Here is a 27973-nt window from a genome sequence, read left to right as displayed (position 1 = left end):
AGGTTTAGCATAAAGACCAAGGGCTTGAGGGAAGCTCATCATTGAGGAGGAAGGAAGGACCACATTCAGAAGCAATCATGGATTTATAAGCAGAGCGTTACAGTCCAGACCTGCCTCTTAGGAGATCCGGCAACTTTCTGGTACCCTGGGGAATGCACTCTCCTCTCCATGCCTCTGGTTTCAATCTCTATCCAACCCTCCTTTTGCAAAGATGCACAATATCACACTTACAGCAGCCAGCATAGTTGGCATCTTCATCTGATCCGTCTCGACACTGGATGATGCCATCGCACACCATGGAGTGGAACAAGCACTGCTGCCGGTTCTTGCACACGAAATCCATGTAGCGGGTGCACAGGGGTTCTAGAGAAATGGGAGGTCAGCAGGAGAAGGGACGGCAGCTCTGCTGTCCTTGGCAGCAGGAATGCCACCCACTGGGATCTGCGCTGACCTGAGCGCAGCGGCCGGATTTGAGGAAGTTACAGAAAGTTTCTAAGACAAATTGCTCAAGCTCTGTCCCTGCACAGGCTGCCCTCGCCCGATAACGCATTGGGGTGCAAGCAGGTTGACACAGGCACCAGGAAGGGTTCGATCACCTCCCTGAATACAGCTCCTGACAGCACGTCCTCCCGATCCGTCACAGCCCTGCCTACTGCGCCTTTTGCTGACACTCGCAGACCAGCCGATTTCCCAGGGGGCTTGTGAATGCTAGCTAAGGCTTTCCCATTATCTCACCAGGGCTCTTCTCCCAGCGAGACAGGGTTTGGCAGACTGTGAAGGCTGTCAGCCCTCACTGCCGGGGCCCCGCCAGCTCCCCGCGGCCCCGGTACTCACCACAGTGCTGCTCATCCGAGGCGTCGGAGCAGTCGTTGATGCCATCGCAGTGTTTGCTGGTTGGGATGCAAGTGCCGTCAGGGCACTGAAAACCGTTGCACTTCTTTTCTGAAATTCAGAATTGGGTGGATGTTGTGTGGGTTTTTTCAAAGCTGCCTTTAGTTACCTACAAAAAGCCACGGCATAGCCCCAACTGCCTTCTCCTTGTGTCTGCCTGCTTTTGGAGGGATGGGAATCGTCCCCCTGAGTTTGCTGCAGGTTTATCTCGGCGAGTTTGTAGAAATCCCTCCCACCCCCGTGGCAGAGCCCCCTCCGCATGCGTCGCACGTTACCGCAGTTGGCGGGGTCCTCGTCGGAGCCGTCCTGGCAGTCGGCGTCGCCGTCGCAGGCCCAGCGCTGCGGGATGCAGTGGCCGTTCTGGCACTGGAAGCTGGAGGCCTCGCAGGTGTGATATACTGCTGAAACCAGAGCCGGGGGGACCGCCTGAGCGTGGGGTGCCACCACATCCCTGCTGAGCTGCAGCAGGCGTTGAGTCGGGCCCCGCCGCCACGCACCCCTGCTCCCTCCTCCTGCACCAGGACTTCATGCCGTGGCAGGTCCCAGCACTGAGCACAGTTCCAGAGCACAAGCAACCACCCCGCGGGCCCCAGGCAAGAGGCTGCCGGGAGTCCACGTTCTCCCTGGGTCATGCCATGGTCTCTTCCTCCTCTGTGCCGTGCTTGCTCACAAGCCTGCTGTGCCTCAGGGATGGCTTTCGGAGGCTAGCGAGCCCTCCCAAAGTCAGGAGCCTCTTCCCTTTGATCTCGGTCCTTGGTGTGTGCGGGCAAATGTGACAGTGGTGGCATGTGGCCAGAGATGGCAAGAAACGTCACAGCAAGCAAGCAAGCCTTGGCAGAGCGGCAGGGTCCCCCGTGCAGGGCAGGACAGACTCAGAGACAGCCTTTAATTAAGGCAGGGAAGGCTTTACCGTGTTGCAAAAGCAAATTAGAAATACAATTCTCCTTCGGTTTCCAAGGGAGTAGGGCCCTGGCTTTCCTTAGGCTCCTATTACGAAAATACCTGCCTGTGGGGTATCTTGGTTGAAGCCTGGGCTATGTTGTCACTTTAGAGACAAATACTGCTCTTCAACCAGGAGAGCACTTCTCATTATTGAGAAGAAAAGCAATGTTCAACTTAATTAAATTGCATGCTACTGAGTTTTAGGTTAGTGAGTGACATGTACTTGCAGATATTTCAAAATACTACAATCTTGCGGCAGTAATATTCTATTAGGTATTCAGCATGAAATGTAATTATTTTAGATAAGACCAATAATTGCAGCCGGTGAAGTCAGATGAAATGTTTCTCAAATAATTGTGATCCTCTTAGATAATTTCAACTTTAGGCTTTACAAACCCGATATGCTTTTTGAAGTAGGTTCCTTTCCTGTAGTAATTCTCTCTGGAGAAACTCATATGAGAGATAAGTGATACCAATATAAATTAAACCTTCTTATATAGCCACGCACGCGGAATACTAATGACCAGGATCCCCAGTGCCATGCTATAAACCCTGTATGCTCGAGGCACAGCAAATGCCACAGGGGGTGAGCACACAGGAGCTCGGAGGCCTGAAAGGGATCTCCTAGATCCTCGTGCCAGAGCCCCACGACAGCAGCTAGCCCCGCTGTCTGTCCCAGCAGCTCCGGGGCTGCAGCCAGAGCAAAGCTGCTGCCGGTATCCCCAGGGGCTCTCGTGGTCCCCCCAGGACTCCACTTCTGCCTTTCACTGATGGACTGAAGCACTGCCTACTCTCAGAACTCTCTTCTCATGCAAATACTTAGGTTTTTGGCTTGGTTGTTTTTTGGGTTTTTTGTTTGGTTTTAATGTAAAAGACTAACGCATTGTTATCTGTTGTCTTTTCTAATGAGAAAAAGGCTCTATCTGGCTGTTAACTTCAGGAGACTGCTGAGGGACATCAGTTTTACACTGTGGTGCTCAGGGCAGTTGAGTGTTGTGACTGTCAACCGCAAATAGAGAATGAAGCTCACGGGTGTAGGACTTGCTGCACGAGAGGTGTAAACTAGGAACAATACTATTTCTGGCAACCAGGTTGCACCAATATGAGTTGTAAGCAAAAACAAAAGCGGATCTTCTATGTGTGACTCCATACTCATGACACCCTCTTTAGATTTCCAAACCCACAGAGCAAAGTGAGGCCGCTCAGAAGAGGAGCCACTTCCCGAACTAAATCTGCCTCTCCTTCAGATCCATTGATTGTGCAGAAGCTGCAAAGAACGTGCCTGTTTTCTGCAACGTATTTAATGGCAAGAAAACGGCCAGAGTTCAAGCTGTGAAATGCGATCAGTGCACACTGGCCTGTTTGCTGCCTCTGTGCAACAAGGGAGCCCTTCTTGCACAGAAGCATCCTTTGGCTGCCCAGCAGCCACAGACCTGCTTCCCCATTCAATGGAGCTTCAAAGGCACGGCCACCACCAGCTGGTACACAGAAGGCGGACAGCCCTGTGGCCGCCGCAGCAAGGCATGCCTGTCGGTGCAATCTTGCAAGTAAAAAGCGAAGCCGGATCACTGTGCGAGCATCGCAAAGCTGTCAGCAAATTCACAGCGAGCCCTAAGGCCTGTTGAAGGCACTGGAGGAAAGAAACCCTTCACTTTTGGAGCATTACATCACCCCGAGCTGAGCTGCAGGCTGCCTGGCTGCCCTGCTGGGTGGCTAAGCTAACAAGCAGGGAAACTGAGGCACAAGATGTGGCCGATGTCTTACAGCACCTCAGGCTGTAAGTAATGAGTGTTTGCAACAGAAGGTTATTGATCACACCAAAGTGCTTACCAGTGCAGTTTGCTTCATCGGACCAGTCCCTGCAATCGTTATCACCATCACACATCCAGGAGAGACGAATGCACATCCCTGAGCTGCAGCTGAATTCATCGTTTCTACACTGGTGAGCCTCTGCAAACAAGAACACACAGTTCAGATGTTGTCAGGGCCAGGAGAGAGGAGGAGGAAATCTTCACGTGGTCTATTGACTGAGGAGAGGAGACTGATATCTCAGAGGCAACAAACTAGACAGCCCTGCAAAGCAGACTCGTCTTGAAAGCAGGTTTTCCTGCCTCGTCCCTAGCCCTGAACGACCAAGAGCTACCGCCTTGCTGTTTACCAGCCTCTTCTCTCCTTCAATTCAGCACCGAACCTCTCCGAATGGCTAAGCTGGAGGTGGATGGCCACAAACACGGCACCGCTGAGCAATCCACGCCTCCCATGCGCTTGCTGGGCAGCTGCCCAAGGTCAGCTTGTAACCTCTACCAAATATTTGGCTTCGGGTCACAGGAGTGCCCAAGGAGCAGAGCGGGAGAGCTGGATGATAACGGCACAGAAGTCTCCCTGCTGGACCACAGCAAGGGGGAGAACCAGTGCACGGCCTCGCTCTCTTCTCCTGTCCCTCATTTCCCAGTACCCAGTAAATGATGGGAGGAGGCGGCTCTTAGCCAGGATAAACAGGGGGATCTGGTGAAGCACTGCCTTGCCCTACAGCGTCTACGAGTAGCACCCTGCCCCAAAACACTGCTGGACTTTCCACCCTCACACAGGGACAGGGAAGGAGGTTTGAGTGAGGGCACTCACCACAGTGACTTTCATCGCTGTTATCCCCACAGTCGTCCTCCAGGTCACATTTGTAGGACAGTGGGATGCAGGTCCCTGAGCCCTGGCAGCGGAACTGGGTCTCGGAGTCGCACACGGTGGTGGCTAATGAAGCAGGGAGGGAGAGGAGGAGGAGAAGGAGGTTAAGGTGGTGGTTAGAAAATGGTTTCTGCTGCCCAAGTCTGTGTACTCGTTGCAGGGAAGTGAAGGGAAAGGGACAGCATCCTGTGAGCTTTGCTCAATGCAGCCTGAGTTACTGTTATTGTATTTTAATGTCATTATTAGACACTCCACATAAAGCAGAGCAGAGAGGGGTTAGCTGTCTGGTGAGCAGGACTGAAGCTCCTGCCACCGTCACGTCCACTCGCAAGCCGGGGCAGTGCCTCCCAGCCAGGGAGCAAGAAAGCTGAGGCTGTAGAGCTGTCTGCTCCCCACAAAGGGGCCTTGAAACCACGGGTGGTGGGATGAGACACGGCAGCCAAAGGAGGGCAAAAGCTGGAGAGGCTTTCCCTCACCTGGAGCCAGGCAATGAACTCAAATTTGAACTCTGCTGACTGGTGTCTCAACGTTGGCAGGAAAATAAGCTCCTTAGCAGTACAAAACAGGCATAAATGGCATCTCTCCAGGAACACCTGGTCCTCCACCGATTCCTAACTTTAAACCTGGCCCTTTTTCCACAGCGCACTAATCCAAACCCTTCAGGCTCTCCAAAGCTGTGGAACATCTGCCCCTTCTGCACGCATTGGCGGTCCCTAACCTTATTCGAAAAGGTGACCTCCATCTTTAATGTGTGAACTCCATTTAATAGCTCAACAAGAGGCCCATGTCCACATGATGCAGACAGAAAGTCACTTTCTATCTGCACTCTTTTTCTCGGCATTGGCTGTGCCCTCAATTAGCCTCAGAAGACAATTAATGCAAGAGACACATGCCCTCACATGAGAGCTGGTATCAGTCTCATCAAATTTTAGACATTTACACCTGAGCTGGTCAAGGGGGAAATATTGGCCCTTGCAGGACACAACTCATCCGACCGGCTTCGGATGTCTACCAAAGGAGGAGATGAGTCGCACCCCCAGAGCGCCTCTTGCTCTCCATGACTATGAAGGGAGCGTAGACCATAGGCTCAGGTGCAATGCCGACACAGCAGACATCTAAATTTAGACAGGTAAATGCCACCACAGGACACTTACGGCAGTTCTTCTCATCGCTCATGTCCCCACAGTCATTATCGTTGTCACACTGCCAAATGCTGTTTATGCAGTTCCCATTGAAGCATCTGTACTGGTTTGGCAGACACGTGTTTTCTGGTGCAAAAGGGAAAACAAAAACAAGCTGGCATGAGGCATGACGCTGCGCTTTCAGAAGACAGGCTACACTCCTCCTCACCCAAAGGGCAGCGGAAAGGTCATGCTGACCTCTTGCAATTGCAGAATCCGCCTCTCAACATAAAGCAGCAACAAGAACAAAGCATGGTTTTACCTTCCTTTATGCAAGTGTTGTTCTTCATGATGTAGCCGTGAGGACAGTCGCACTTCACCTCCCCTGTGGGCAGCACGGTGCTGGACACCCCCTCGGGGCACTTGCAGCTCCTGCCGTTGTTCGACTTGGGCAGGCAGAGCAGGCTGCAGGGCTTGGCGATGCAGGCATTCTCCCCTGGTGTGAGGGTGGGGAGGAAGGGGACATCATCAGGACAGAGGGCTGGAGATGCCGTGGGAAGCTCAATTTCACCTGGCATCCCAGGCTTTGGGTTCAGACCCTCGTTAGGAGCCAGCTCTGCAGTGCTGAGTGCTGAGGCTGGCCTTAGAAATGCACAGAGCCATCTGCTCCAGGGAGATCGAGGACCTTAAATGTCCTCCCAGTCTCTTGCAGGCAAAGCCCTTGGATGGTTTTATACCCATCTGAAGATGAAGCCAATCCCTTCAGCACATTCATCATGCAGGAGCTGCCACTACCTCATTGCAGCCCAGATGCATGACTAAGTGGAGGACAAAGGTGGTGCAGCTCTGAGACCCTATATTTTTTTTGGCCCGTACAGCATTTTGCATGGAAAGGCCATGGTCTGTGACCTAAACTACGAGGTGCCACCACAGCTGACTGCCCTATGGGCTCTCTCCCTGATGGGGAGTATCTCTCCTGGCCTCGGAAAAGCAGGGTGCACCGCTCATGAAACACATTCCTTACGATGGCGCCTGAGCGCTTCAAACCCTGCAGGAATGGGGATATATTCAGGCTCATGAAATGTGAGCTAGGATGGCCCAGTGGCCTGGGAACCTGCGGAAATGGGCGATGAACACATTTCTAAATCGCAGGAAAGATCATCTGCACACTCACACGATTACCTGTTGTCTTTCCTCTGTAAAAGATTTTCATGTCCATGATCCCATTTAATCGGCCGACTAAGATCTCCATTCTTGAGCCGGTGTTTTTGGATGCTCTGAAAATACTCAGCTGTGACCAGTCGTTCCAGTAGATTTCATTCTGAAACACAGGCTTTGCTCTTAGCGCGAGGAGCAGTGCTGCCGGGGCCGTGCTCATCAGCAGTTACCTGCACTAAGCCACCCTAACCGCCTGGATGTGCGGGGCAATCGAGAGTGCAAAATCTCCCAAACCCAAGGGGAGGAAGATGAGGAAGATCTGAGCTGGGATTTGAGCAGGAACGGAAGCGGCAGTCACGTCTGCTGAGTGGCACACAGTCTGGGGAAGACATCACAGTGCAGCTGCTTGGGAAAGCTGCATGTCTCTTGGATGTTGGTCCTGGTTTCAACTGCACCTGCCTGCTCGTTTCAGGGCTTTGTGGGAACGTGCCAGGAGCAGAAAGAGAGCAAGCATCATGCCCGCTCGTACCCTCTGAATCCAGTGTGCTCAATGCTCTTCCGCCGCCCACCCCATACGTACAACAACCTCTGAGCGTGTATGCTATGGAAATGCATACCAACTGGAAACGAGCCGCCGCATGCATACCTTAAATACAGCAATAGCATAGGGGTGAGGGAGGCTGTCCAGGATCACGGATCTCTGCAGGCCATTGAAATCGACCCTCTCGATCCTGTCCATATAGGCTTCTGTCCAGTAGATCCAGTGGTCATCCACAGAAATGCCGTTTGGCCACCGCACACCCTCTGAAACGATGCACCCGGCCGATGACCCGTCCATGTCGCTTCTGTAAATGCCAGCTCTGGAGTCTCCCCAGTCTGTCCAGAACATCAACCTGACAACAGGCAGAGAGGTTACTCGAAATAATAACAAAACAGCTCGTCAAAAGGAAACAGGTTATGAAGCAAAGGTTTGAATACTTTACATTCCATGTCTCTTGCAAGACATGCCTTTGGAAAGGGAACTCTTTGCAATTCTAATGAACACCACCGGCAGATCTACAAGCAGCAGAGAGGCTGATTTAGCTGCAGGTTCTGTGGTGTGAGTGCAGCTGTAGGTTACCTTGCGTTGAACCGCTTTGCTTTAGGGCATGCGGCTAAAGGCAGCTCAGGTTTGTCAGTGCGACATTTGCAGTGCAGCAGCCGCGGCAAAACCGTACTCAGAAAGACGTAACTTGCATTTGGCTCTTGAATTTGAGCGTGGCTCAGTTTCTCATGCATCACTGCAGCTTTCCCCACTGACCAGACCAGTTTTACTGGCAGGAGAAGTTATTTACCAGTAGATATGTATGGGTAGGAAAACAGCAGTTTAATCGAAAGAAAAAAACAGTTTGTGATCTCTGCTCTGAGGTGGCTGGTGCCTTAGTTGGGCACGCGATGGCAAGAGTGGGCTCCACAGGGCAGGACTGTGAGCTGTACCCCGCTGTGCTGCCCACCACCGCTCCCGTCCCCCCATCACGCCCTTCGGGGCCAAGCCTCGCAAAGCTTTCCATGCAGCACCGTCTCTCGTGTTTGCCTCTTACGAGCGTAGTGGTGCAGGAGAGGCTGTACCAGTACGGTTCCCCTGGGCAATACCAAGGCACCTGACTACTTGCGATGCTTGCTTTCTTACCCGTCCCGGGGAACCAGAGCAAGGGCTCTGGGTCGTTCAAGTATTGAGGAATTGAGGACAGTGAGTCGCAGGTCTCCATCTGGATTGGCAACCTAGAGTCGTAACCAAAAACAGGAGAGGTGTGTTTACTGCCGGCAATACGGAGGGCAATTGCACTGGTTAAAGTTACATGAAATCTGTGGCAGGTAATTACTGCTCCCTAATAAAATAGCTGCTGTGGGCACAGGGAGCAGTTACTGTGAGGCAGGTGATAAAGAGGATAGATCGGTGTATTTATTGACATTTCTGTGTGACTGAGTGAGCAGATGGCTGCTGCAGCGCTCTGTCTGCACCCCGTGCTGGCTGCGTGTACTGTGCAAGGATGTTGCTTTTTCCCCCCCACTTCTGCTGTGCATTCGGCCTCACAAACTGACCTTCATTTAAGTACACAGGGCTGAATGTTATTACACCCTGTTTGCATTTAGATCCAATAAAGTGGCATGTGGGACGAGGGTCAGTGTTCAGTAATGCCCCACCAGCAATGAGACTTCAGGGCAGCAGCCAACTTAGGGCCCAGCCACCTCAAAGATGCACTGCCACAATCACCTCTTTGTAGCACGGGTGGGCGCAGCTGTACCTCAATTTTGGGAATCCCGGCATTGACCCAGTACAGCAACTGACTGAGAGGTTCAAAGGCCAAAGCTTCCACCGTTTCCAGCCCGGTGCTTACGATTATTTCTTGCCCAGAGCTGCCGTTGAGACAAAGACGCTGAAAAAACAAAATGAGAATAAAAGATGAGGAAGTTCCGCAGCCTCAAGGCGAGCGCGGTCAGGTGTGCGAGGCAAGCCGTAACAGACAGCTCAGAGGGGAGGAATATCCAAGATAAACATTTGTACTTCAGGGTGTGTATGCAACGCCTGCCCCCGATGCAAGGAGGCGATGACACGGGCAGCTGGCACCGCAGCAGCCTCTCCGCTGCCCGGCTCACCTGTATAATATCAAGAGTCACATCGGCCCAGTACAAGCAGTTGTGGTCGTAGTCGAAGTCCAGGGCGACCGCCCCTCGCAGCCCGGCCAGGGGCAGCTCCTCGCTGACGCCGGAGGCGAGGTCGTAGCGGTGGATGGAGTAGCGGGTGGCGTAGAGAATGAACTCGTTCTCCTCTGCAAGAACAGGGAGCGCCTTGTTTAGACGCCTCTGGCCGTTTTAGGCTACTCAAGGGGCAAAAAGAAAATACCGGGTATTTTTTTCTAACCCCTGACTGCACGTTTTAGCACCTCAGCGTAAGGGAGGCAAAGGCCCTTTGTTTCAGTGGGATTAGGTTAATGAGAATGCGCTAATAGCCTTACACAGGTCCCGCGTGCACTCCTGCCCGGGAACACACTGCGGCCATTGTTTGTTCCAGGGGCTGAAGGAGGAAGTAAGGACGGAAAAATCTGTCGTGACCCCTTCCTTCCCACATTACTGTGCTGCCAATTAGAAACAAAATACTGATCTCCTGTTCCTCAAAAATCTCATAAAAAAGGTGGGAGTGATGTAAATCTGTGAGTCCTAGGGGACACTGGCAGCGCAGTAAATATCCCAGAGTGGGTTTTGTTTCTAAATTGCGCTGAATCCAGCGTAATGGGATCCTGGTCCGGGACAAAGTCTCCTGGGCATTAGCACACTACCGGCAAAGTCCAATAATGCTATTAATGAGTAAAGCTAATGTCAGTAAGTAACTCTGGCTGTGCATCCCTAATGAGATTATACGGAGATACGAAACAGATACTGTACATGAAAGTGTTACCATGGTGCGAGCCAACACGTATCTGAAGACGATCAACAAATACTCTGGGAACACGGCACTTCAAAGCCCAGCCCGGTGGGGACTGCAGGTTTATTTTTCAATCAGCAGGGCCCTTCTCAGCATGACTAACACAGCTCTCCAAATAGCTCAAGAGGGCTCGGAGGGGTGAATAACTTGTCGGGCTCTGAACAAGAAGGAAAACTAAGCACGGCATTGGCATGAATCCCAGCAGAGGGAACGCTTCCCCAGGCACCCGCTGGGCCGTTTTGCACCTGGAATATCTTTTGCACCCTGAAAAATCTTAGGATGGTGCAGGGAAACCTCACGCTGTGGGTCTGGCTGCTCTGCAGTCCTGTGGCTCTGCTCAGCCACGGCCCTGGGCTCGCCCTGCCCGCAGCGCCGGCTCAGCCGCCCCATCCCTTACACGAGCCTCTGCCCTGTCTCAGGCTCGCTCTTGAGCTGCTGCGCGGCAGCATGCTAATCATGCAGCTCATGACGGCAGATTAAATTAAAGCTGTGATGAGCAGAATGCAAATAACTTTGGCAGCACAGGAGCACAAGACGTTTCAGTGCCTCGTACATTTGAGAGGATAAAATAAGGACAGAGGCGAAGTCTGGCGGGCACGGGCGTGAGGACTAAAGGGCAGTCTCTGCCCCAGTCTGGCCCCAAATAGCCATCATTCAACTGCATACGGTGGCCTGTCTCAGGGTGGTACCTTCCCAAGGGTTTCTCCAGGATGATGGTATCTTTGATCTAACTCCTGTCTTTCTGGTTGGGTTCAAGCCCACTACAGTGAGGGCACGACAGGGATAAGAGGGTTCCTGCCCGCAGCCTGCTCTGAGGGCTTCAGCCTCCTGTGACTTCAGGAGCAGAGAGGGCTCTGCACCGCAGGCTGAAGCTGCTCCTGAGCAGGTCCCTCAGAAGCTCTCTGGGCCCTGGACAGGACAGGAGATGATGGATTTGTAACCCACCGAGGCATTTCAGCTCCTCTGTCATAGGTTTTGTCTGAGAGCCCTCTGGGAATCTGTGCGTGGTCCCTCAGGCACCAGCCAACGGTTTTATGAATGAAGCCCTTGTGCCCGAAGCAATCCTGTACGTACTCACCAGCTAGCGGGCATGGTACCAGCTCCCCTTCAAGCCGCGACTCGATGTCTCCACCTGTACAAGTGTCCCCAGAGATCTTTCGGTAGCTGCAACATATACAGCCAGGCAGTTTATTTCATGGAAACTGTTAACACACCATCACGTGCAGGCAGAACAAGCAGCGGTATTTAGTTACAAATTAGATGTTGTGATGTATGTCCAAACATGTAATTTGTTTACTGCCACTCATGGGGCATTTGTGTGTGGGTTTTGTGGTTGTTGGGTTTTTTTAATCACCAATAGCATAAATCCCAGCATTTGGAAGATCAGGTTCCCCTCCCAAGTACAACACATACCCTCGAGTCTTCTTGTAAGTTGAGCCAACAGGGCAAGGGACTGGCGGGTCGTACGGCTTCCCGGCAAATTCAGGGTCAGGGATGCAAACTTCTAATGATAAGTCATCGCTCAGTTTAAAGCCAAAATCACTGCAAGGAGAAGAAGGATGTAAGGAAGGACAGGGGAGAAGGAAAAAATGCAGCCGTGCTCTGCTCTATTTTTGCACAGAAGTTTTAAGAACCTGAAGTATCTCAGAAGTCCATTAATTTATCATCAGTATTTAGCTGCATAATAATATCTTATAGCCAGACAGCTTCTGTCTCCAGGACGTTTCAAGAAGATTTTGCAAATAAGCTTGCCAGTGGTCGAGCAGACTAGGGTACGTGAGGCAGCAAGGCACAGCTGAGCCAGTGTGCCCTGAAAATCTGGCTGCAAGCCCCAGTTCTCCTGCTAGCTGGCTTAGGTCACTGGCCTGTCTCTTGGCTTTTCCTGTTGGTAAAACGGGAGTTACAGTGCATCTGTTCTTTGGAAAACGCCGTGGAAGAGGTTATGTCAATCTGATTTTGCAGAGAGCCCAGGGCTGCAATTCTGAGGCAGGAATCAGATCCCACCAGCCCTATTCTCAGTCTGCTCATGACGAGCCAGACTCAGTCTCTGTCTCGGCATCAGACAGGCAGGTCTGGACCCCTGTCCTTAACTGCATGTACCGAGCACTTGAGCAGTCTGGCCGTGAGCTCTGCTGAAAGTCCAGTCCCTGAAAAGCAGTTCACCTTCTAACCTCAAACCTTTGCATCAGATTGCGAGAGTGTGTTTCCTAATCCTGAGAGCTGTGCAGTGTCAGTAATGTGCAAATTGCAGATAAAATGATATAGCAGGGCCAACTGCATCCCTGTGGCTAAAGGGTCACTAAGCTTTTTAGTGGAGGATCTCTATATGTGATGGGAAATGGTCCGCCATCATTTGAAAGAAGGTGATGGATTAACAATACTTTCCTCTTCTATGGAACCTTTCAGAGGCTCCCGAAAGGCTCTAAAGACATTAATTAAGTCTCATGCCCTGTTATTAATGAAAGGATGTTTTCAGTCTATTTAGTTTCCTCTTTCCTATAAAATCAAGCAGCGATACACAGAGCTAAGTAAATTGGATGTTTGTTCACTTTGAGCGATTGGTCACAGATATTTATCTCAGACTTACAATCCAGACTAAAGAAATTAATTGGTATTTACCATTCAAAGTCTTCCCTTGTACAAGAGCAGTTGGAGACCATGACAGGCCTGTCAAAATCTTCCCCATTGAAACAGGTCGCATGAGGAGTCCTCCTTTTGAAAACGGTTTTATGCCCCAGTAAGCATTCATTGCCTCGCTCGTCGGAGGGTGACCACAGTTTGTAGTCATTCTCTGTGCAAGGGACCCCTAAGAGAAGCAACAAGGTTGGGGTAAAGAAAGGCTCAGTCCTTGCAGCACCCCAGACCAAGGGTTTAAAGCAAGAGAGCCGCAGATGTCCCTCAGTCGCTGCTGTTGATGCGTGTCCGGCAAGGATGTGCAAAGCACGGTACCGTGTCCTGTGCCAGCGCTGCACTGCGCTCCAGGGACTGGGGGGACGCAGAGAGCCTTGCTCTCAGAGGAGGTGCAAAAGGCCTCCCGGGGGGAGCCGCAGGCTCCAAGCAGTCAGCCCAGCCTCCGAGGAGCCTGCATTAACCTCGGCTTTTTGCCATGGCTAGTAGCATCATGGCATCGAGACCCAGGATGCTCGGAGGGAGGGCAGGCATGCTGGCACCCAGCCATGCACCACAATAATGCCTATTGCCCCTTCCCTCTCGACGCCCTCCTCTGGCACAAAACAAGCGGTTTCCCCCCGACTGCAAGGCTCTAGCCCTGGCCCGAAAGAAAAGGCAAAGCAGAAAGCATTTCAGCTCAGAGCATGCAGCAGCACTCGGTGACAGGAGGCAACAAGCTGCTCCGTCGCTGTGACAGTGAATTTGCGATGCCTCATTTAAATGAAGTTGTTCTGGTTACCAAACAGATCTGTTTCTAACAAAACGTCAAGGGAATCAGTTATAAATTTTAGTCAAGCAAATTCCTCTGCTGGGTTTAACTGCTCTTTGATTAAAATGCTGCCTTGCAATCAAAGCTGAAATGGGTTATAAAACATTCATAGGCACAAGCCTTCAGAAAGATTTCTTTTCCCCCTTTCCTTTTCAACAAATTCCTCAGTGAGGAGGGAGGGGATACGGGCAGAGCGCAGGGGACACAAACGCCTTCAGCAGCCATGTCCACGTGGACATGAGACGCGAGGGACAGGGCACCCGAACACGGCCAGCGGTACTGCCGTCCCCGCAGGAGATGCCCCCTCTCCCCTGGCTCCCACGGGACAGCCCGGGCAGTGGGGTTAGGCTGCTGCTAATGGGACTTGAGGGCATCTCTCTGGGGTCTCTTTTGGAAAACAGTACAGAGGGCAAGAGCAACAAAGGTGTTTCTGCACCCAATTTGTATTTAGGCGCCCAACTTCCCATGCTCGTCAGTAGGAATTTAAGAGCCTTAGATGACTAAATAGTTTGGTTCATAGCCTGAGGTCTCTAGGTTGCTCTGGGCTTGTGAAAACCTCTCCCGTACCCCCTCCTCACTCTCAGCCCCCCAGAGAGGGTATGTCAAGATCTCCCTTGCACCCAACAGGGATGCTCGGGGTAGGCTGTGCGGCGTGGGGACCGGCTGGCTTCAGGCGAGGGCTTATTAGTGTGTGTAACCTGCAAAGCCGCAGGGTGGAGACAGGACAGCTCTCCCACCTGCGCAACCAGCATCAGCGATGGCTCTGTCACCTCTCCCCTTACCCAGCACATCAGTGGTGTTGATCTGCAGTATTAACCAGCTGTGGCCGTTCTCTTTGTATGAGCCGAAGATGGTGAATATGGTGCTTTTCTCCCCGGGCTCGGTAAGCAGGCCATACACAAACACCGGCTTCTCTGAGAATGTGAACATTTTCCAGGTTTCCCCTTCATTTGTGCTGTACCTGGAGAAAGAGGATTGGGAGAGCTGCCAGGGGCAGGTCCTGCCTGCCGCAGGGCACTCTCTCCTGGCCCCAGCCCGAGCACCAGAGGCAATCCCCCTGCCCTGCCACTTACTTGAGCTGGTCGGTCTCAGTGCCTTGTGCGATGGCCACAAGAATGCCACCGTGGTCGCCCCAGGTGTAATAGTGGGGTCCAGACAGCGCCTGGAAGAGAAACGGTGCCAAGGGGTGCATCAGAGCCGTGCTGACTTAAGGGAAAAGCTTGGCTGGAAAGCATGCTTTGTCAGAAATGCTGCCTGACCCGAGCTAACGTTTCGGTTCGCCTGGGCTGAGCCAAGTATCTGGAGGCACCAGAGATTCAAGTGTTTATGGGCCAACATCTGTAGACAAGAGCAGCCAGACCAATTTCCCTAAATGTATAGCTGCATTTAAGAGCAGCACTGCGCCCTGGACTCTGCTCCTCCCGCGCTGTGTGCAGGGATAGAATCAATGGAAAAAGTGCCATTACACGAAACCAGAGTCCATTGCTCCCCCTCTCAGTCTGCAGCTCTTTTGTCATGTCGGCGAGGCTTTCCCGACGCTCAGCAGGAACTCGCTGCCTTCCTAGGACTGCAGATAAGTGCTGGTTCTTGGGCTGTAAGGTTTTTTGAATGCTCAAAGAGAAGTGGGGCCATGGTGTGCAGAAACAAGCCCTGGAGACAGTTCATATATCCATCCCATGGAAAGAAACTTGTTGTATTTCACACTCACCTCCAGCTCTATTTAGTGACCACCAACACAAAATCACCTTTGCTTTCCTATCTGGGGAGCCCAGTGCAGCTCGGGACGAAAATAGGAAGCATGAATGTGCCTGACTCTGCTCACAGGACACACTAACGCACTTGGGGACGTTCTTATGCAGGGCACTGAATGTATTGTTTCTTTCTTTTCTGTGCTGTGAGATCATACCAGTGATCTGCAGAGCAATGAGCCTTCCAGCCTGCTGCTTGCCAAAGCCGAGAGGAAGGAGTTGGGTTACTGCTTCTCAGCTGAGGAGCTACACTGCTGGGTCATTCTGCACCTCCGCTCACGATACAAAGGGCCCGACTAAGTCAGGAGCTCAGCATTGTTAACCGTGGGTCAATGCTTCCTCGACATGTTTTAATTGCACTTCAACACAAACCTGCCTGCGAGCCCGGGGAGGTTGGCACCTGAAAGTCTCAGCTTTTGGATACCCTTCCCCGCCCGTGAGCACTCCTGTCTTGCTGCAAGGCTCCTGCAGGGAGAAACAGCGGGTCCCCGCGGCCGCTCCCCAGCTGAATTTTGGAGGCGCCCGCTCTCAGCCGGGGCCAGCCTCTGAACCACGGTCGGCTTTGGCAGCAGCCAGACCTGTGGCATGTCCCCACCGCCGCTGCAGCTGCCCAGACATTAACCCAGACCGCGCAGCACTTACGGGAGGAAAAGGAGGTCGTTTAATTCACAGGATTAAATAGCTTGCAGATGTTGAAATACCATATTACACTCACAGCAGAATGCACAGGCAGACCACAAATACTGCCGCAGACCAGAACACCCACTTAGTAAACACCATCAAACTCCCCGTAAACCGAGGGCAACATCCCATTTTTCTGGAAGATGCCAGAGTCTCTCCAGACACTCTCACATACAAAGTCCTGGCTGTCAGTCCTGTCTAAAAGGGGCCAGATGCCCCATGCCAGCGGCAAGCCCTGCCAGTTGAAGAAAAGAAAGAGAGGAGGGAGCTCTCCTGCATTTGAACCCACCACCTTCACCACGAGGCTCATCTCCATGCCAACCCACACCTGGTCCTTCATCTAAAGACCTTTTTGCCTTGGTCTCAAGGGACATTCAGCACCTTCCAGCTACAGCTCTTGGATGCGTACATGGAGGTCACCTTTAATGCCCAAAGGCTGCATGTCACTTATCTACGTTGCTGCCAATGTCCTACCTGCTGCACCACCGCCTTGGCTAGGCTGGCAAGCAAAACAGTGGCCTTACCTCTCTCCACCTTGCTCCGGCACTGCTCGAGACATAGACGTTGGTTTTCCTTGCCATGTTCTTGCCAATGGAGCCTAGGAGAACAGGAGAAATCATTCTTCTCGAGGAAGGCAAAGCAATTGCTTAAAATGAAGCCAGACACCTCTGAACTATTTTTATCTGTAAGCAAAATGACAACAATTGAGGAGCTGATTCTTCATACTACAAACTAATCCCTTCAAAACCAAATATTTTAAAGACTATTACAAGCTTTAAAAGCAGCTGGGGAAAAACCTATGGCTAGAGACACAATCAAACAAAATGTGCAAATGTTTTCTTCAGTAAAAGAGCGAGACAAACAGGAATTTCGGTATGTTCAAGAAGCCCTTCACATGGATGGCAGCAGGAAACAGGATCAGAATAAAGTGGGCAAGTTTTCTCATGTCACTGTGCTGCAGTAAAATATACATGCCATAGTTACTGTACGGGGACTGCAGCGGAGAAGGGACAGCAAAACGTACAGTTTAATTGCATTTTTGTAACCTGTATATACAAACTAGATGCTGCCAAGTTCCTCATGTCCTGCCAACAACATGCCCCAAGCCCTGACGCGGCTGCGGGAAGGAAAGCGGTACCAGTGGCGATGATCAGTCCCGGTGCCGACTCTTTGGAGAGAATGGGCATCCTACGCAGCTGGAAATTAAGCAGCTGGCTCAGGCGCTGGGCCAGGTGGAGAGAGCAGCCCTGAGAAAACTGGAAAAGCAAAACGCAGCAGCATTAACACTCCGTCCCACACTCACCCATGCCCTTGTCCCACCTAGTCTGGCCCTCTCCGCTTGGAAAGGCGAGGAGGGACTCCCTCGCAAAAGGATTGCCGTTTCAGCCGCTTTTGCGGGGGGCTTCTCCCGCCCTCGCCCCCCTGCCCCTTCCCGCCCCGTGCTACCTCGCAGTCTATCTGCTCCCCGTAGCGTGTCTGCGCCGGGGGCTGCAGCAGCTCCCAGGTGCCCCCCTTGTCAAAGGTGATGACGGAGCGCATGTTCTCCTCGCTGAAGGAGCCGTTGATCAGGGTGGCGATGTAGACGCCCCGCACGCCTTCGACGCGATGGAAGTCCGCAAAGGGCTCGTTGGCAAAGTACCTGCGAGGAAATGCAAAGGCGGGATCGGTGAATCACAGCCTCCCTGGGTCTGGGGAGCGGGGGACTGTCAAGCCTGGGGATCAGGGCAATGCTTTGATCAAACACAGCCAAAAACTACAAAGACTTTGGCTGAAGTTCTCATTTACTGCAGCCGATTAGGCGTGTCCCATGTTACCTGACCAAGGTGTCACTTCCAGCTCCTCCTGGGCTGTAGTAGAGCACGTTTTCTAAAGACAAGGAGAACTTCAGGCCTTCTGCCTCCGAGATGTAGAGGTTGGTACGGTTGTTATCGTGGCTGACGCACACAAACACCTGGTCCTCTGAGGCATCGGCAACATAATATTCCTTTGGGATGTAAATGACAGGCAAGCAGGCTTCATACGTGTGGGCATACAAGCAGGGTTTACATACAGGCTGGTTTAGCATTTCTTCTCAGCTAGCTGAAAGTTATTCTTCCCTCCACCCATTTGTATTTTTTCCACTTGGCAGGTAAGTATCTTCCCTTTGCTTTTTCTTTCGTGTTTCTCCTCCGGCAATCGCTATCCTCCACCCTGCACAACCCACTAGCAAAGTCCCCCAGAAGCAGCGCTGGGTGCCAAGCCCCATTGCTGCCGGATCTCTCTCTGCCTGGACCCCACCGAGGCCGGGGACGTCCTGCAGCCGGGAGCATGCCCCGCTGCTCTGCCAAATGGCGAGCATACTTCTGGTGCTCTCCTCCGTCCCTGCCAGCCTGGGGATGCCACAACACGTCTAGCTCAAGGATCACAGACCCTTTGCAAACCCTGGCTGTCCCCCTGGGCTTCCTCTGCCTGCAGAGAAGAGGCATGCTTCAGGCCATGCTGGTGGAGCCAGCGCATGCTCAGTGACCTAGCGTCCCACGCCATGGAAAGAGGGAAGGTCCCCAAAAGCAGAGCCAAAGCACTGAGATCATCAGTCCATCTCTGGGTATCTGGGCTTTGCTGCTAGCCTCCATCACCAGTGCTGGAGGTAGTTGATGACTGTCTCTTTCCAGACAGCCTCGCACCCAGGACACTACTGGCCCTGCACAGTGCTCTGGGTACTCCACTGTCTCTCCAGAGGCATGAATTGCTAGGATAAAGTGCCATCGTGTGAACCACAAGATCATCCTAACATGAGCTTTTGCTCTGCCAAACCCCCCCGAGCAGGGTCATACGAGGTCCCTTCCCAGCTCCGACTCCCACAGTGTCTGGTGAAATGCAGAGAACTGCTGTTGACATCTGAGGGCGTCCTTGGCAAAGGAGGGAGAGAGGAGGTCTTCTCGGAAGGCACCACTTACCTTAATTGGATGCTTGGTTACGAACTGTGCCATGCGCATCGGCTTGCGGTTGAAGGAAACCCAGAGCTGGACTGAAGGCGGCTGCGAGCTGCCTAGCAAACGCTGCGGCAGAGCAGAGGGACACGTTAGGAGTAGCTCTCGCCCCCGAAATCACCCTCGTCTCCAGCAGTGGCCGGAAGGCAGACTGGGGCAAACCCACAAACCACGTGCCTGGGACTTCACCCTCCCGGCATGTGGGAAAAGCATGGCAGCTGCCTGGGACTGACGGTGGGGAGCAGCGCTCCCCACTCCTGGTTTACATTGCTGCAGACAGGGCTCAGCAAGCAGAGAAACTGCCCTTTCTGGATGGTCAGGTGGAGGTAAGGAGGCTGGTTTTAATTCCTCCTTTTTCTGCAGAGCAGTCTGTCCTTTCCTTCCTATTTTTAACGATTTGTGCAAAATGAAAGGCACCAGTGTGAAACCAAAAAAGTAAAAAGCCGGGGGCAACCTATTTCATACAGGATGCCAATGGTAAGAACCTAAACCCAGATTTAGGCTCCAAAAATAAGTGGCCTGATTTTCCCAGGCTCCGTATCGCTAAGCAACTGCACCTCCCACAGAAAGGAGCAGAAGTCAGAGTCCTGGGCGCCTCTGGCACCCAGCCTGTCCTCTTCCCAGCGCTGCTCCTGCTGTGGCCGAGGTTTGATGCAAATGCCCGATTCCAGACCTGGGGCTATAATTTCCAAATCAGGGGTTTGCAGCCAGGCCGGCCTCCCTCCTAGTCTCTGTGTTCCCCATCGGTCTTTGCCTCGGCATGGAATAGAGGTGACTGTAATGTTGCTTAGTGTCACACCAGTCATTAGACCTGCAGGAGAAAGCGTGATGGTGGCCCCTGTGACCCCTGAGCCCTCCAGAAGCAGACACCACTCCGAAGAACCCCCAAATTGGGTTCATGCTTGGAAAGGTCCCAACTCAAACCCGCCTCACGCTTTCAGAACACTGTCCCCTGAGCCCACTGCCTTCTCAGCAGAGACACAGACCACCCCCAGTGTTTCACCCAACAACAACAGCAAGCCTAGATAAAATCTTCTGCAAACCACGGCAGGCTTCAGATCAGGCATAGCGCCAAGGGGACAGGCCCTAAGAGTTGCAGGCTGTACTACCTGCAAAAGAGACTTCTGAGAAACTGAATGTGCTCTGCAAACACGTCCCCTGCCAGCACTGGACACCACTGCAGCCGCTCGGGTGGCCGGAGGTGATATGCTCGCCGCTTGCTGCCTAGGAAACCCTACGTGGTTTTGCAAGGAGTCACCCCTAAATGGCGAAGACTCAATGGCAGCAGTAAGGGAGGAAAACAATGCTAGCATCTTCTAAAAAGAAAACTGCTCCCTAAATTCTAGAAGGAATAGGACTCTACCCTCCAGTGTTGTGTCTCTGATCGTCTAGAAAGGACCTGCCCTCAGAGAAAGCACAGATGCTTTCTAGCTTTCTTTCAGGTTTGTCTGAAACTGGCCAACAGCTGCAAAAAGCATAGGGGGGCCTTGGCTGCAGGGGGACCAAAAGACTGCTTTCGCTCACCCACGTCCTCTTTTCTTAGGAAAGCAAACTGAAAACCTAGCTTGCTTTCCAGGCTGGAGCACGTTAGGCTACTTGGACCTAGTCCACATGTGATGGTAATCCTCTCTGACAAGCGGCCTCCTAACCACCGGGCTGCTGAGCCACATCCCCCCTTCCCCTGCCACCCCCACCCCACTGTCCCCCGCCTCGCCGGCCTTCCCAGGCATCCTGTGGTTTTTCCCGTGTCCCAGCACTTTGCAGGCTGACCTACTTCTGCCCAGCCTGCTGAAGGCAGGCGTACGGAAACGCCGCCACTCCGAGCCCCGCCGGGAGAGCGGCATCGGTAGGTGTTGCTTTGTCCACAGCAGTGCGAGGCCAAGCGGGAAGGCAGCTGCAGGCAGCCTGAGCGATACCTCCACGACAAGCTAAACGTGAGGTCCGAAGGCTGCGAGGTACAGCAGCGAGCAGCGTCGTCCCTAGCAAACGCTCTCGCCGCACTTTAGACACAGGTCCCAGCTGAAAGCAGAGCTATTGCCCGCTGTGGCCATGGTGGTACTGTACCAAAGCATCGACCAGTCACCCTCGGTGGTGAATTGCTCGCATGATACTTACCACAGACTTTGTTGCAAACAGGTATTTGTCCCTGAGCTGGAAGTCTTCAACGTCTTCCAGGATTATTTCTTTATTTTCTCGGCTTTGAAAAAAATCAGTGCTGCGAATGACAGTCGAAGCCCCAGAAGGCTCATGCCGCTCGATGTACACCGTATTTGGCTTATCATAGGGCTCAACTCCCCTGGAAAGAACAAAAAAAGGTGGTGGTGTTATCTCTGCACTCACAGAGCAATGCAGAAGGCAGCGGGTACCAAGGAGCAGGAGCCCTTTCAAGAGATGGGGTGGGCAGGCAAGAACTGGGGGGAATGTGGAGCACCCCTGGGTGCCTGTGTCAGTGGCTGTCTCTTGTCACGCTGCCGTGCCAGATCCCCATGGCGCAGGGTCTCTGCTGGGCAAGGGGAGCAGGGGGCCAGGGCCAGAGCACACTTTGGTACCCGGGTCCTTGGTTTGCGCAGGGCAGCAAACGAGGCAAGAGGTGAGGAATGAGAGAAGACAGGAGCTGGGCGTAACACGCAGGTGCGATACGTACCAAGAAAAAGACTTCACATGTTCCTGAATCATTATCCAGGTCTGGCCGAAATCATCCGATTTCCAGAGCTGCAACGACAAAGGTGAGAGATGCCAGTGGGACTGGGCAACCAAACAGACCCAATCCTTTAAGAGACCCAACCTCAAGCAGCAAAGGCACGACGGACATGCATCCATCGCAAAACCGTGAACTGCTTTGATGATTTCTCTTTATGTGGCAGCTGCCTGGAGCAACAGCAATCTTTCCAGCTGCAGGAGAATAATCCAAACAGGAAAAAACTTTCCTTTAGTCTCCTACCAGAAGGATTTCCCACTGTCTGTCGATCCACCTGGTTTTACACTAACTCAGAAATAAAAATAACTTGTTATAATGTTCTTGTGGAGTGCAATAGCAAGGGTAAATATCTGGGCAGAGCTGTCTCCCCTTGGAGGCCGTTACAACCCCAAGCACAGTGACATGCTGTTGTTGCAGATCTGCGGGCATTAGTATGGCAAAGGCCAAGAGGAGAGACAGTATCTTTCATTGTGCCAACAAAACCAGCAGCGATAAACACGCCAGCCCGCAGGCACATCAGCCCCATGTGGATCCCATTCCTGGAAGGGCCCGTGTCCCTGAAACCTGCCTGTTTTTTTCCAAGCACTATGGTGGCACCCAAGCTGCAATTTTTGCCTCTTTATTGCAGGTACGTGGATACAGCCAGCCAGACTCCAGCCTTGACAGTCAGTCCAGCAGCCCGCCCAGGGAAGGTGCCGCTCCCGGCCAGCTCCATCCCCCTGGGAAGGCATCAGCGGCGCCCAGCTACAACCGGACTGAAAACAGCAGGGACTGTGCGTGTACCCTGCTCGACTGTCCCCATTCACGTGTTGGGGGATGGTTGTTTCATCTCCAGGTTTTGCTTACGCTGCCTGTGTCTATCTGAAGGTGCTGTAATTATTTACAATCTTCACCCAATAGCTCCAGGGGGAAAAAAAGTGTTTGTTTTCAAGCAGCAATTTGTTATGCAAGACCCAAAGCCAAACCACATGCCTGCATGAAATACTGCAGAGGTCAGTCCTGCCTTAGCTGCCAGCACTCCGCGGCAAATTACGACTGCAATAGTCGAAGAGATCGATACGGTCAGGAGCGGCGTGGATGAAGGACCAGCATAAATGAAGGAAAAGGGAGAGGAAATGTTTAGGGCAGCCATCCTGCAGGTACTATATCCTCACTGCTGCAGAGGTCAGAAACCAGACTGACCTGTAGGGAAGGGGGTGTCCTGGTCAATTTGGGAGAACTCTGCATGCAGCAATCTGAGATCAGACAGCCTGGATGGTCAAAGCACGAACCCACACGGCGCTGGCACGAGGCAGGGTGGCTCTCGGCACGCCGTAAGGGCTGTAGGGCACGTAACGGGCCAGGAGGAATGCCACAGCAGGGTAGAGGCAGGATGCTGGCCCTCCCGTCTAAGCAGAAGTGCTCACCTGTTTTTTAGGATGAGACCTGTCGAAGCCCAAGAGGAGGTTGGGGTTCCTGCTGTGCAGGAGGAGGTCTGCTGCTCTGAAGGGAATTGAGAAGCCTTGAATATTGTTGCAGAAGTCGGTGGTGATCCAGAGGTACGGGGCGAAGGCATCCACGAAGATATACTGGGAAGACAGGGACCAACGAGGAAGAAGGAAAGCAGGCAGTCAGCCTCCAGGAGGTCAGGGCAGAGCTCAGGCTATCAGTAACAAAGGCACACGTCCCAGGGGAGCCTTTGGGAAGGCAAACTCTGGAGGAGAGGAATTTGCCTGCCCCAGCTGCCCCCTCTCCCACCACGCTCTGATGCTCCTGAGCATCGCAGAGCTGTACAGGAGGTACAGCAGCGTGCCTGGCACATCCCGCCTCTGCCCTGGGGACCCCCGGGATGGCCCAAGGGGCTCTCCCGGTAAGTGACAGGAGCGTTCAAAAATGGCCTTCAGTCCCTGTCTGCGGGAGGGGCCTGTCCCTCCCCGCTGCCGCAGCAGAAAGGCCCATGTAAGTGCTTGGCTGGTGCAAAGGCAGGTTTTCAGTGTGACCCACGGATGTGGGTCGGAGTGACCGCACACCCAGTTCCCCCAGCCTGGCTTTGGAGAGAAGAATACCTACAGGGATGGCAAGTGGCAGCTTCAGCTGCTGCAGGGCAAGGACATCTCACCTCACCCTAGGAGGGCTTCAGCCAGGAGAAAGGTGACCTTGGTGTAGATAAAGCCTAAATAAATATTTGTGTCTGTAGCTGTGTAACGATGCTAGTGATGGGCACGCAGCTCGTCGCTCTATTAGGATGAGCCGCTACGGATGCAGTCGCTCTGCCACTGCGATACCGTTACAGTTACTCCTCCCACACCAAGGAGCAGCTATATTGTTACGGGCACCACCACCGCGGCGTAACTGCCCCGGCACCGAGGGCCGCACGTGTTCGCGTTGTCGGTGGCGATAAAGCGGCACTGCCCTGCGGAGCAACCCTGCTGGGGCTGGCTGCCGCATCCTCCTCACCCTCTTGTTGTCGGCCGGGCTGTGGTAGAACTGGGCGATGGCCACCTCGCTGCTGTTCCCCTCGCTGAAGCTGAACCTCTCTGAAATCTTCTTAAAACTCTTCCCATAGTCATAAGACACATAAACCTGCAAAGGAGAAGCCCCAGCATGAGGAGTGCAAAGCTCTGGGTTCCCTTCTGACAGATTTGGTAAAAACTTAGAAAACTATAAGGGGGGAAGCCTTAGGGATTGCCTGAGCCAGCCTTTCAGGGCTCGAACCCGTGGGGCAACACAGAGGATATTAAATGTCTTTTTTGTGCCTCTGAACTCAAACTCATGGGCCTTTCTTTCATCTTCCCAGCACACGAGAGAAAGGCAGGCTGTAGCTCAGCAGCCGCCGACACCTCGCCTGGCACAGAAGCAGAGAAGGCACCCCAGGACAGCGCCAGGTTGCATTACTTACGTCGCTGTTTTTGGGACCCAGCAAAGACAGGCTGTCTCTGGCCAAGGCCACGATCACGTTGCTCTTCTCTCCCGCCCAGTGAACAACCATCTGATTGTGGGAATCGTTGAGGCTGACCTGCAATGCCAAGGAAAAGGGCACCCTGAGCCACAGCCTCACCCACAGGGACAGTCGGAGAGCAAACACCCGCTCGTACCACCCCTCCTCAGAAATACACAGGCTTTGGGGAAACTCATTCAAACCAGGGGCAGAAGTTAAACTGTCCAGAAGGCAAACAGCAGGGAAGCACTCTGTGTCCGGCCCTTTAGACCTCGGAGGGGCCGGGGGATGTGCTCGTGGGCACGCTTGGGGCGAGCTCAGCTCCAGCCTGGAGCGCTGAAATGCAACGGGATGGCCCACAGCTGTCGGGTGTGCGCTAAGGGCTTTATCTTTCCACCATCATTTTCTGAGGTTGCTGTGCCTTCATCCCACTCACACCTCCCCCTGCAGTCTCATTTAAAGCCCCCCCATTTAAAGCACAGCCAAACAAACCGGCGGCCGCTCAGCATGACAGGGGTTGGAGGCCTCTGCCGATGTGACGGGGATTACGCAGATGGTGCCACCCAGCCAGGGCTGCCGTCACTTACACCAAGGCCACCACAGCGAGGTATTCAAGCACTCGCTGCAAGCCCCCAAATAGTTGAAGAGAAGGCTTCCCTGGAGGGGCTGGCGTTTGAGCATGGCCCCACGTAAAGCAGCATGAACGTGTCGGCAAAATGCATGCACCTAAAGGGGTTAGTTTTCCCTTTATTCCTCCTCAGAGAAACAGGATTTGGGGGACAATGGGAATGAAAACTAAAACTAAGGACCGAGAAGTGATTTCAAATCTAGGCTGACTAGGCGAAGGGCCACAGGGAAACAGAGTTGCCTTTCTACAGCGACTTCTTCTGTACCCTAAAGAACGTGCTGGTTTCCAACCCAAACGCAGTCATATGCAATCCCGTTATTCCCCATGCGTGCGTTGTATCTGGCAGCACTGTAACAGCACCGGTCGCGAAGGGCCAGTTTCTTATGGGGAAGCTATCGCAGCATTGCCGCGGCGGGAGCTGAAGGTGCAGGAGCCTCTGGGCAAACCCAGTGCCTGTAGCAACTGCTGCCAGCGAGCAGGGATGGGCAGCCTTGCCGGGGAAGCCAGGTGAATTAGCTTGGCAGCGACCATAGCTCGGCCACGGACGGGCGCCCCGATCGCTGCAGCAGCCGGTGGACATGCATGCCTGAGCCCCCGCACGCCACCATGGCCACAGCTCAGCCGACGGCTGGTAACCCCTAAGCTCATGGCCTTGGGAAGCTGTAAAAATACAGGGCTAAACCCTTCTTAGGCCTGATACCCTGCGGCTCCCGCTGACCCCGGGATCAGTGAGGAGCACCGCCCGGGGTAAGGGGCCAGTTTAACATCTGCCAGTGACTGGCAAGTAAAATACTTGGAAAAACAAGGTCTTCATTCTGGGGGGCGAGTGAAGCAGAAGCCCTCAAATCCCTCTTATGCAATAGGCTCACACAAGGCGGGGGGGGGGAATCAAAACCTGGCAGGGAGGCAGAGAGCAGCCCCCAGGGCCGGTGCCCCCAGCTGCACCCCCGCCTGCCTGGCCAGAGACCCCCCCACCAGGCAAACCATGCCGTAGCACCCGGATAGCAAACGCGGCAGAGATTTAGGTCAGGCAGCAGCATCAGCTACAAAGCAAGCCAGTGGTAGCCTTGCACACCCGCTGGAAAAAAAGAAGCGACGCTGTTTGAGGATGCAGGGAAACAGGGCGGAGAAGAAGGAATTGCTGATGCCCACTGAGACAGCCGACATACAGCCTCAGGTCTGAAATCCAGAGCAGCTCTGCGCTCCCAGCCCCAATCCCCCTCCCCTCCTTTAAAAGCAGAATAACCCCATCTAAATCTTCTACATCTATATTAGTTATTTTGGGTGCAGCTTTTTTGGGTTCCCAGCTGTGCCCAGGCTGAGGTCGCTGGCTTCAGGCAAAGGGCTAGAGTTTTGCTGTTATTTGGAGGGGAGGGTGATAGCGAGGGGGAGCCCGTAGTTGCGCATTCAGAGACAAAAGCGAGCTACCCTGCCCAGCCTCCCTTCCCCGGGAAAGCCCCTCAAGAGGGAGATTTGTCTGCTCCCCCCAAGGGAAGCCGAAATCTAGATGTGCCAGACCTGCCCTGTGCACACCCTCCCCAGCGCCCCTCAGCCAAGAGGGGCTTGTTACTACCTCCGTGGCAATTTCAGTAGCACTTTGCATTTTTTTTCTGCAAGAAATCCAACACTAGGACAGTTTCAAAAACAGCAAAACCACAGGAGACTCCCACCTGCACCTTGCTTTAACATCAGCAATAAAGCTCTCCAGCTTTTTTCCCCCATGAGCTAAAAGAGACAGCGAGTCCCAGAGACCCCTCCTCAGAGCCAAGAAACCTGGGAAGTGTAGTGAAACCCAAAGACCAGGGGCACCGTGTTTGGTGCTATGGCCCTTCGGAGCTTTGTGGGGACCCAAATGGCTCAGGGGAGCCACAAACGGGACCCCGAGTCTTTGCTGTCCAGGCAGTAAAACTGCATGTGCCCCAGGTGAAAAGCACCCAATGTCCCATTGATGAGGACATTTTTTGTGAAATAGCTTCGCAATAAGGCTGTTGTTATCCCGGACACGAGTAACCCTGCCCCACTTGCTGGGACGAGGCTCGTTTGGCAGGAGCCCACTGTCACAGACTCCCCTGCCTCCCCTAATGGGGGAAACCTTCCTCGGGAACTGGTTTAACCTATGAACGGGCAATGGCTGATGCCTAATGGAAACAGCATTTAGCATAAATTCCACTTAATGGGGAAGTGTTTTGGTCTTTGCCAAGTGATTAAGTGTATATGAAATATGCATGAAATTCTAATTTGTCCTCCTAATATGTAAGGTGCCAAATGAAGTCCAGGAGGGGAGAACTGGAGCCAAGACATAGCGGAGGCTGCTTGTAGCTCTAGTTAATGTAGTTAATGCTGCTAGCTTTGCTCACACTATATATTTATTTTTTGTTAACAGTATCTTCCAATAAATGAATTCCCCGCAGAAACGAAGCGAGAAGACAGCCCCCGGAGCTGCCGTCCCGTGGGAGCACGCCCCAGAGCAGGTACGAGCTCCCTCGTGGCTCAAGGGGCGCAGCCAGAGCCTGAGTGCTCCCAGCCTGGGCTGGGAGGGGGAACGTTGTCTGGATGCATGGTGCTGCACTGAGACAGTAGTATTGCCTTGCCGAGCCTACCGAGGCGATGGCTGTCGGTAGGTGAGTAGACCCGGGTGT

At 53.2% G+C, this 27973-nt stretch overlaps 1 protein-coding gene across 1 annotated transcript in view; it reads right to left on the bottom strand.

The window, feature by feature from the left end:
* SORL1 (sortilin related receptor 1) overlaps positions 1-24781 on the bottom strand; it is a 38976-nt gene extending 14195 nt beyond the window's left edge. Inside the window, exons 1-27 of the mRNA XM_050910937.1 lie at positions 24668-24781; positions 24226-24351; positions 23196-23357; positions 21736-21803; positions 21207-21387; positions 19059-19160; positions 17937-18106; positions 17569-17761; positions 17261-17378; positions 16647-16720; positions 14767-14855; positions 14476-14654; positions 12874-13060; positions 11668-11796; positions 11333-11418; positions 9429-9601; positions 9077-9208; positions 8461-8552; positions 7438-7684; positions 6816-6954; positions 5956-6129; positions 5667-5780; positions 4456-4578; positions 3664-3783; positions 1167-1292; positions 835-942; positions 232-363 (exon numbers count right to left, since the gene is read on the bottom strand). Coding sequence (XP_050766894.1) covers positions 232-363; positions 835-942; positions 1167-1292; positions 3664-3783; positions 4456-4578; positions 5667-5780; positions 5956-6129; positions 6816-6954; positions 7438-7684; positions 8461-8552; positions 9077-9208; positions 9429-9601; positions 11333-11418; positions 11668-11796; positions 12874-13060; positions 14476-14654; positions 14767-14855; positions 16647-16720; positions 17261-17378; positions 17569-17761; positions 17937-18106; positions 19059-19160; positions 21207-21387; positions 21736-21803; positions 23196-23357; positions 24226-24351; positions 24668-24757 — 3634 coding nt within the window. The 5' untranslated portion in view covers positions 24758-24781. The remainder of the gene's footprint in view (positions 1-231; positions 364-834; positions 943-1166; positions 1293-3663; positions 3784-4455; positions 4579-5666; positions 5781-5955; positions 6130-6815; positions 6955-7437; positions 7685-8460; positions 8553-9076; positions 9209-9428; positions 9602-11332; positions 11419-11667; positions 11797-12873; positions 13061-14475; positions 14655-14766; positions 14856-16646; positions 16721-17260; positions 17379-17568; positions 17762-17936; positions 18107-19058; positions 19161-21206; positions 21388-21735; positions 21804-23195; positions 23358-24225; positions 24352-24667) is intronic.
* Positions 24782-27973: the final 3192 nt, after the last annotated feature.

The sequence above is a fragment of the Gymnogyps californianus genome, chromosome 25 (genome assembly GCF_018139145.2).
Source record: "Gymnogyps californianus isolate 813 chromosome 25, ASM1813914v2, whole genome shotgun sequence".
In the NCBI taxonomy this organism is placed as follows: Eukaryota; Metazoa; Chordata; class Aves; order Accipitriformes; family Cathartidae; genus Gymnogyps; species Gymnogyps californianus.
Note: the sequence above shows the minus strand (reverse complement) of the source record. Positions and strands in the feature narration are given on the sequence as shown.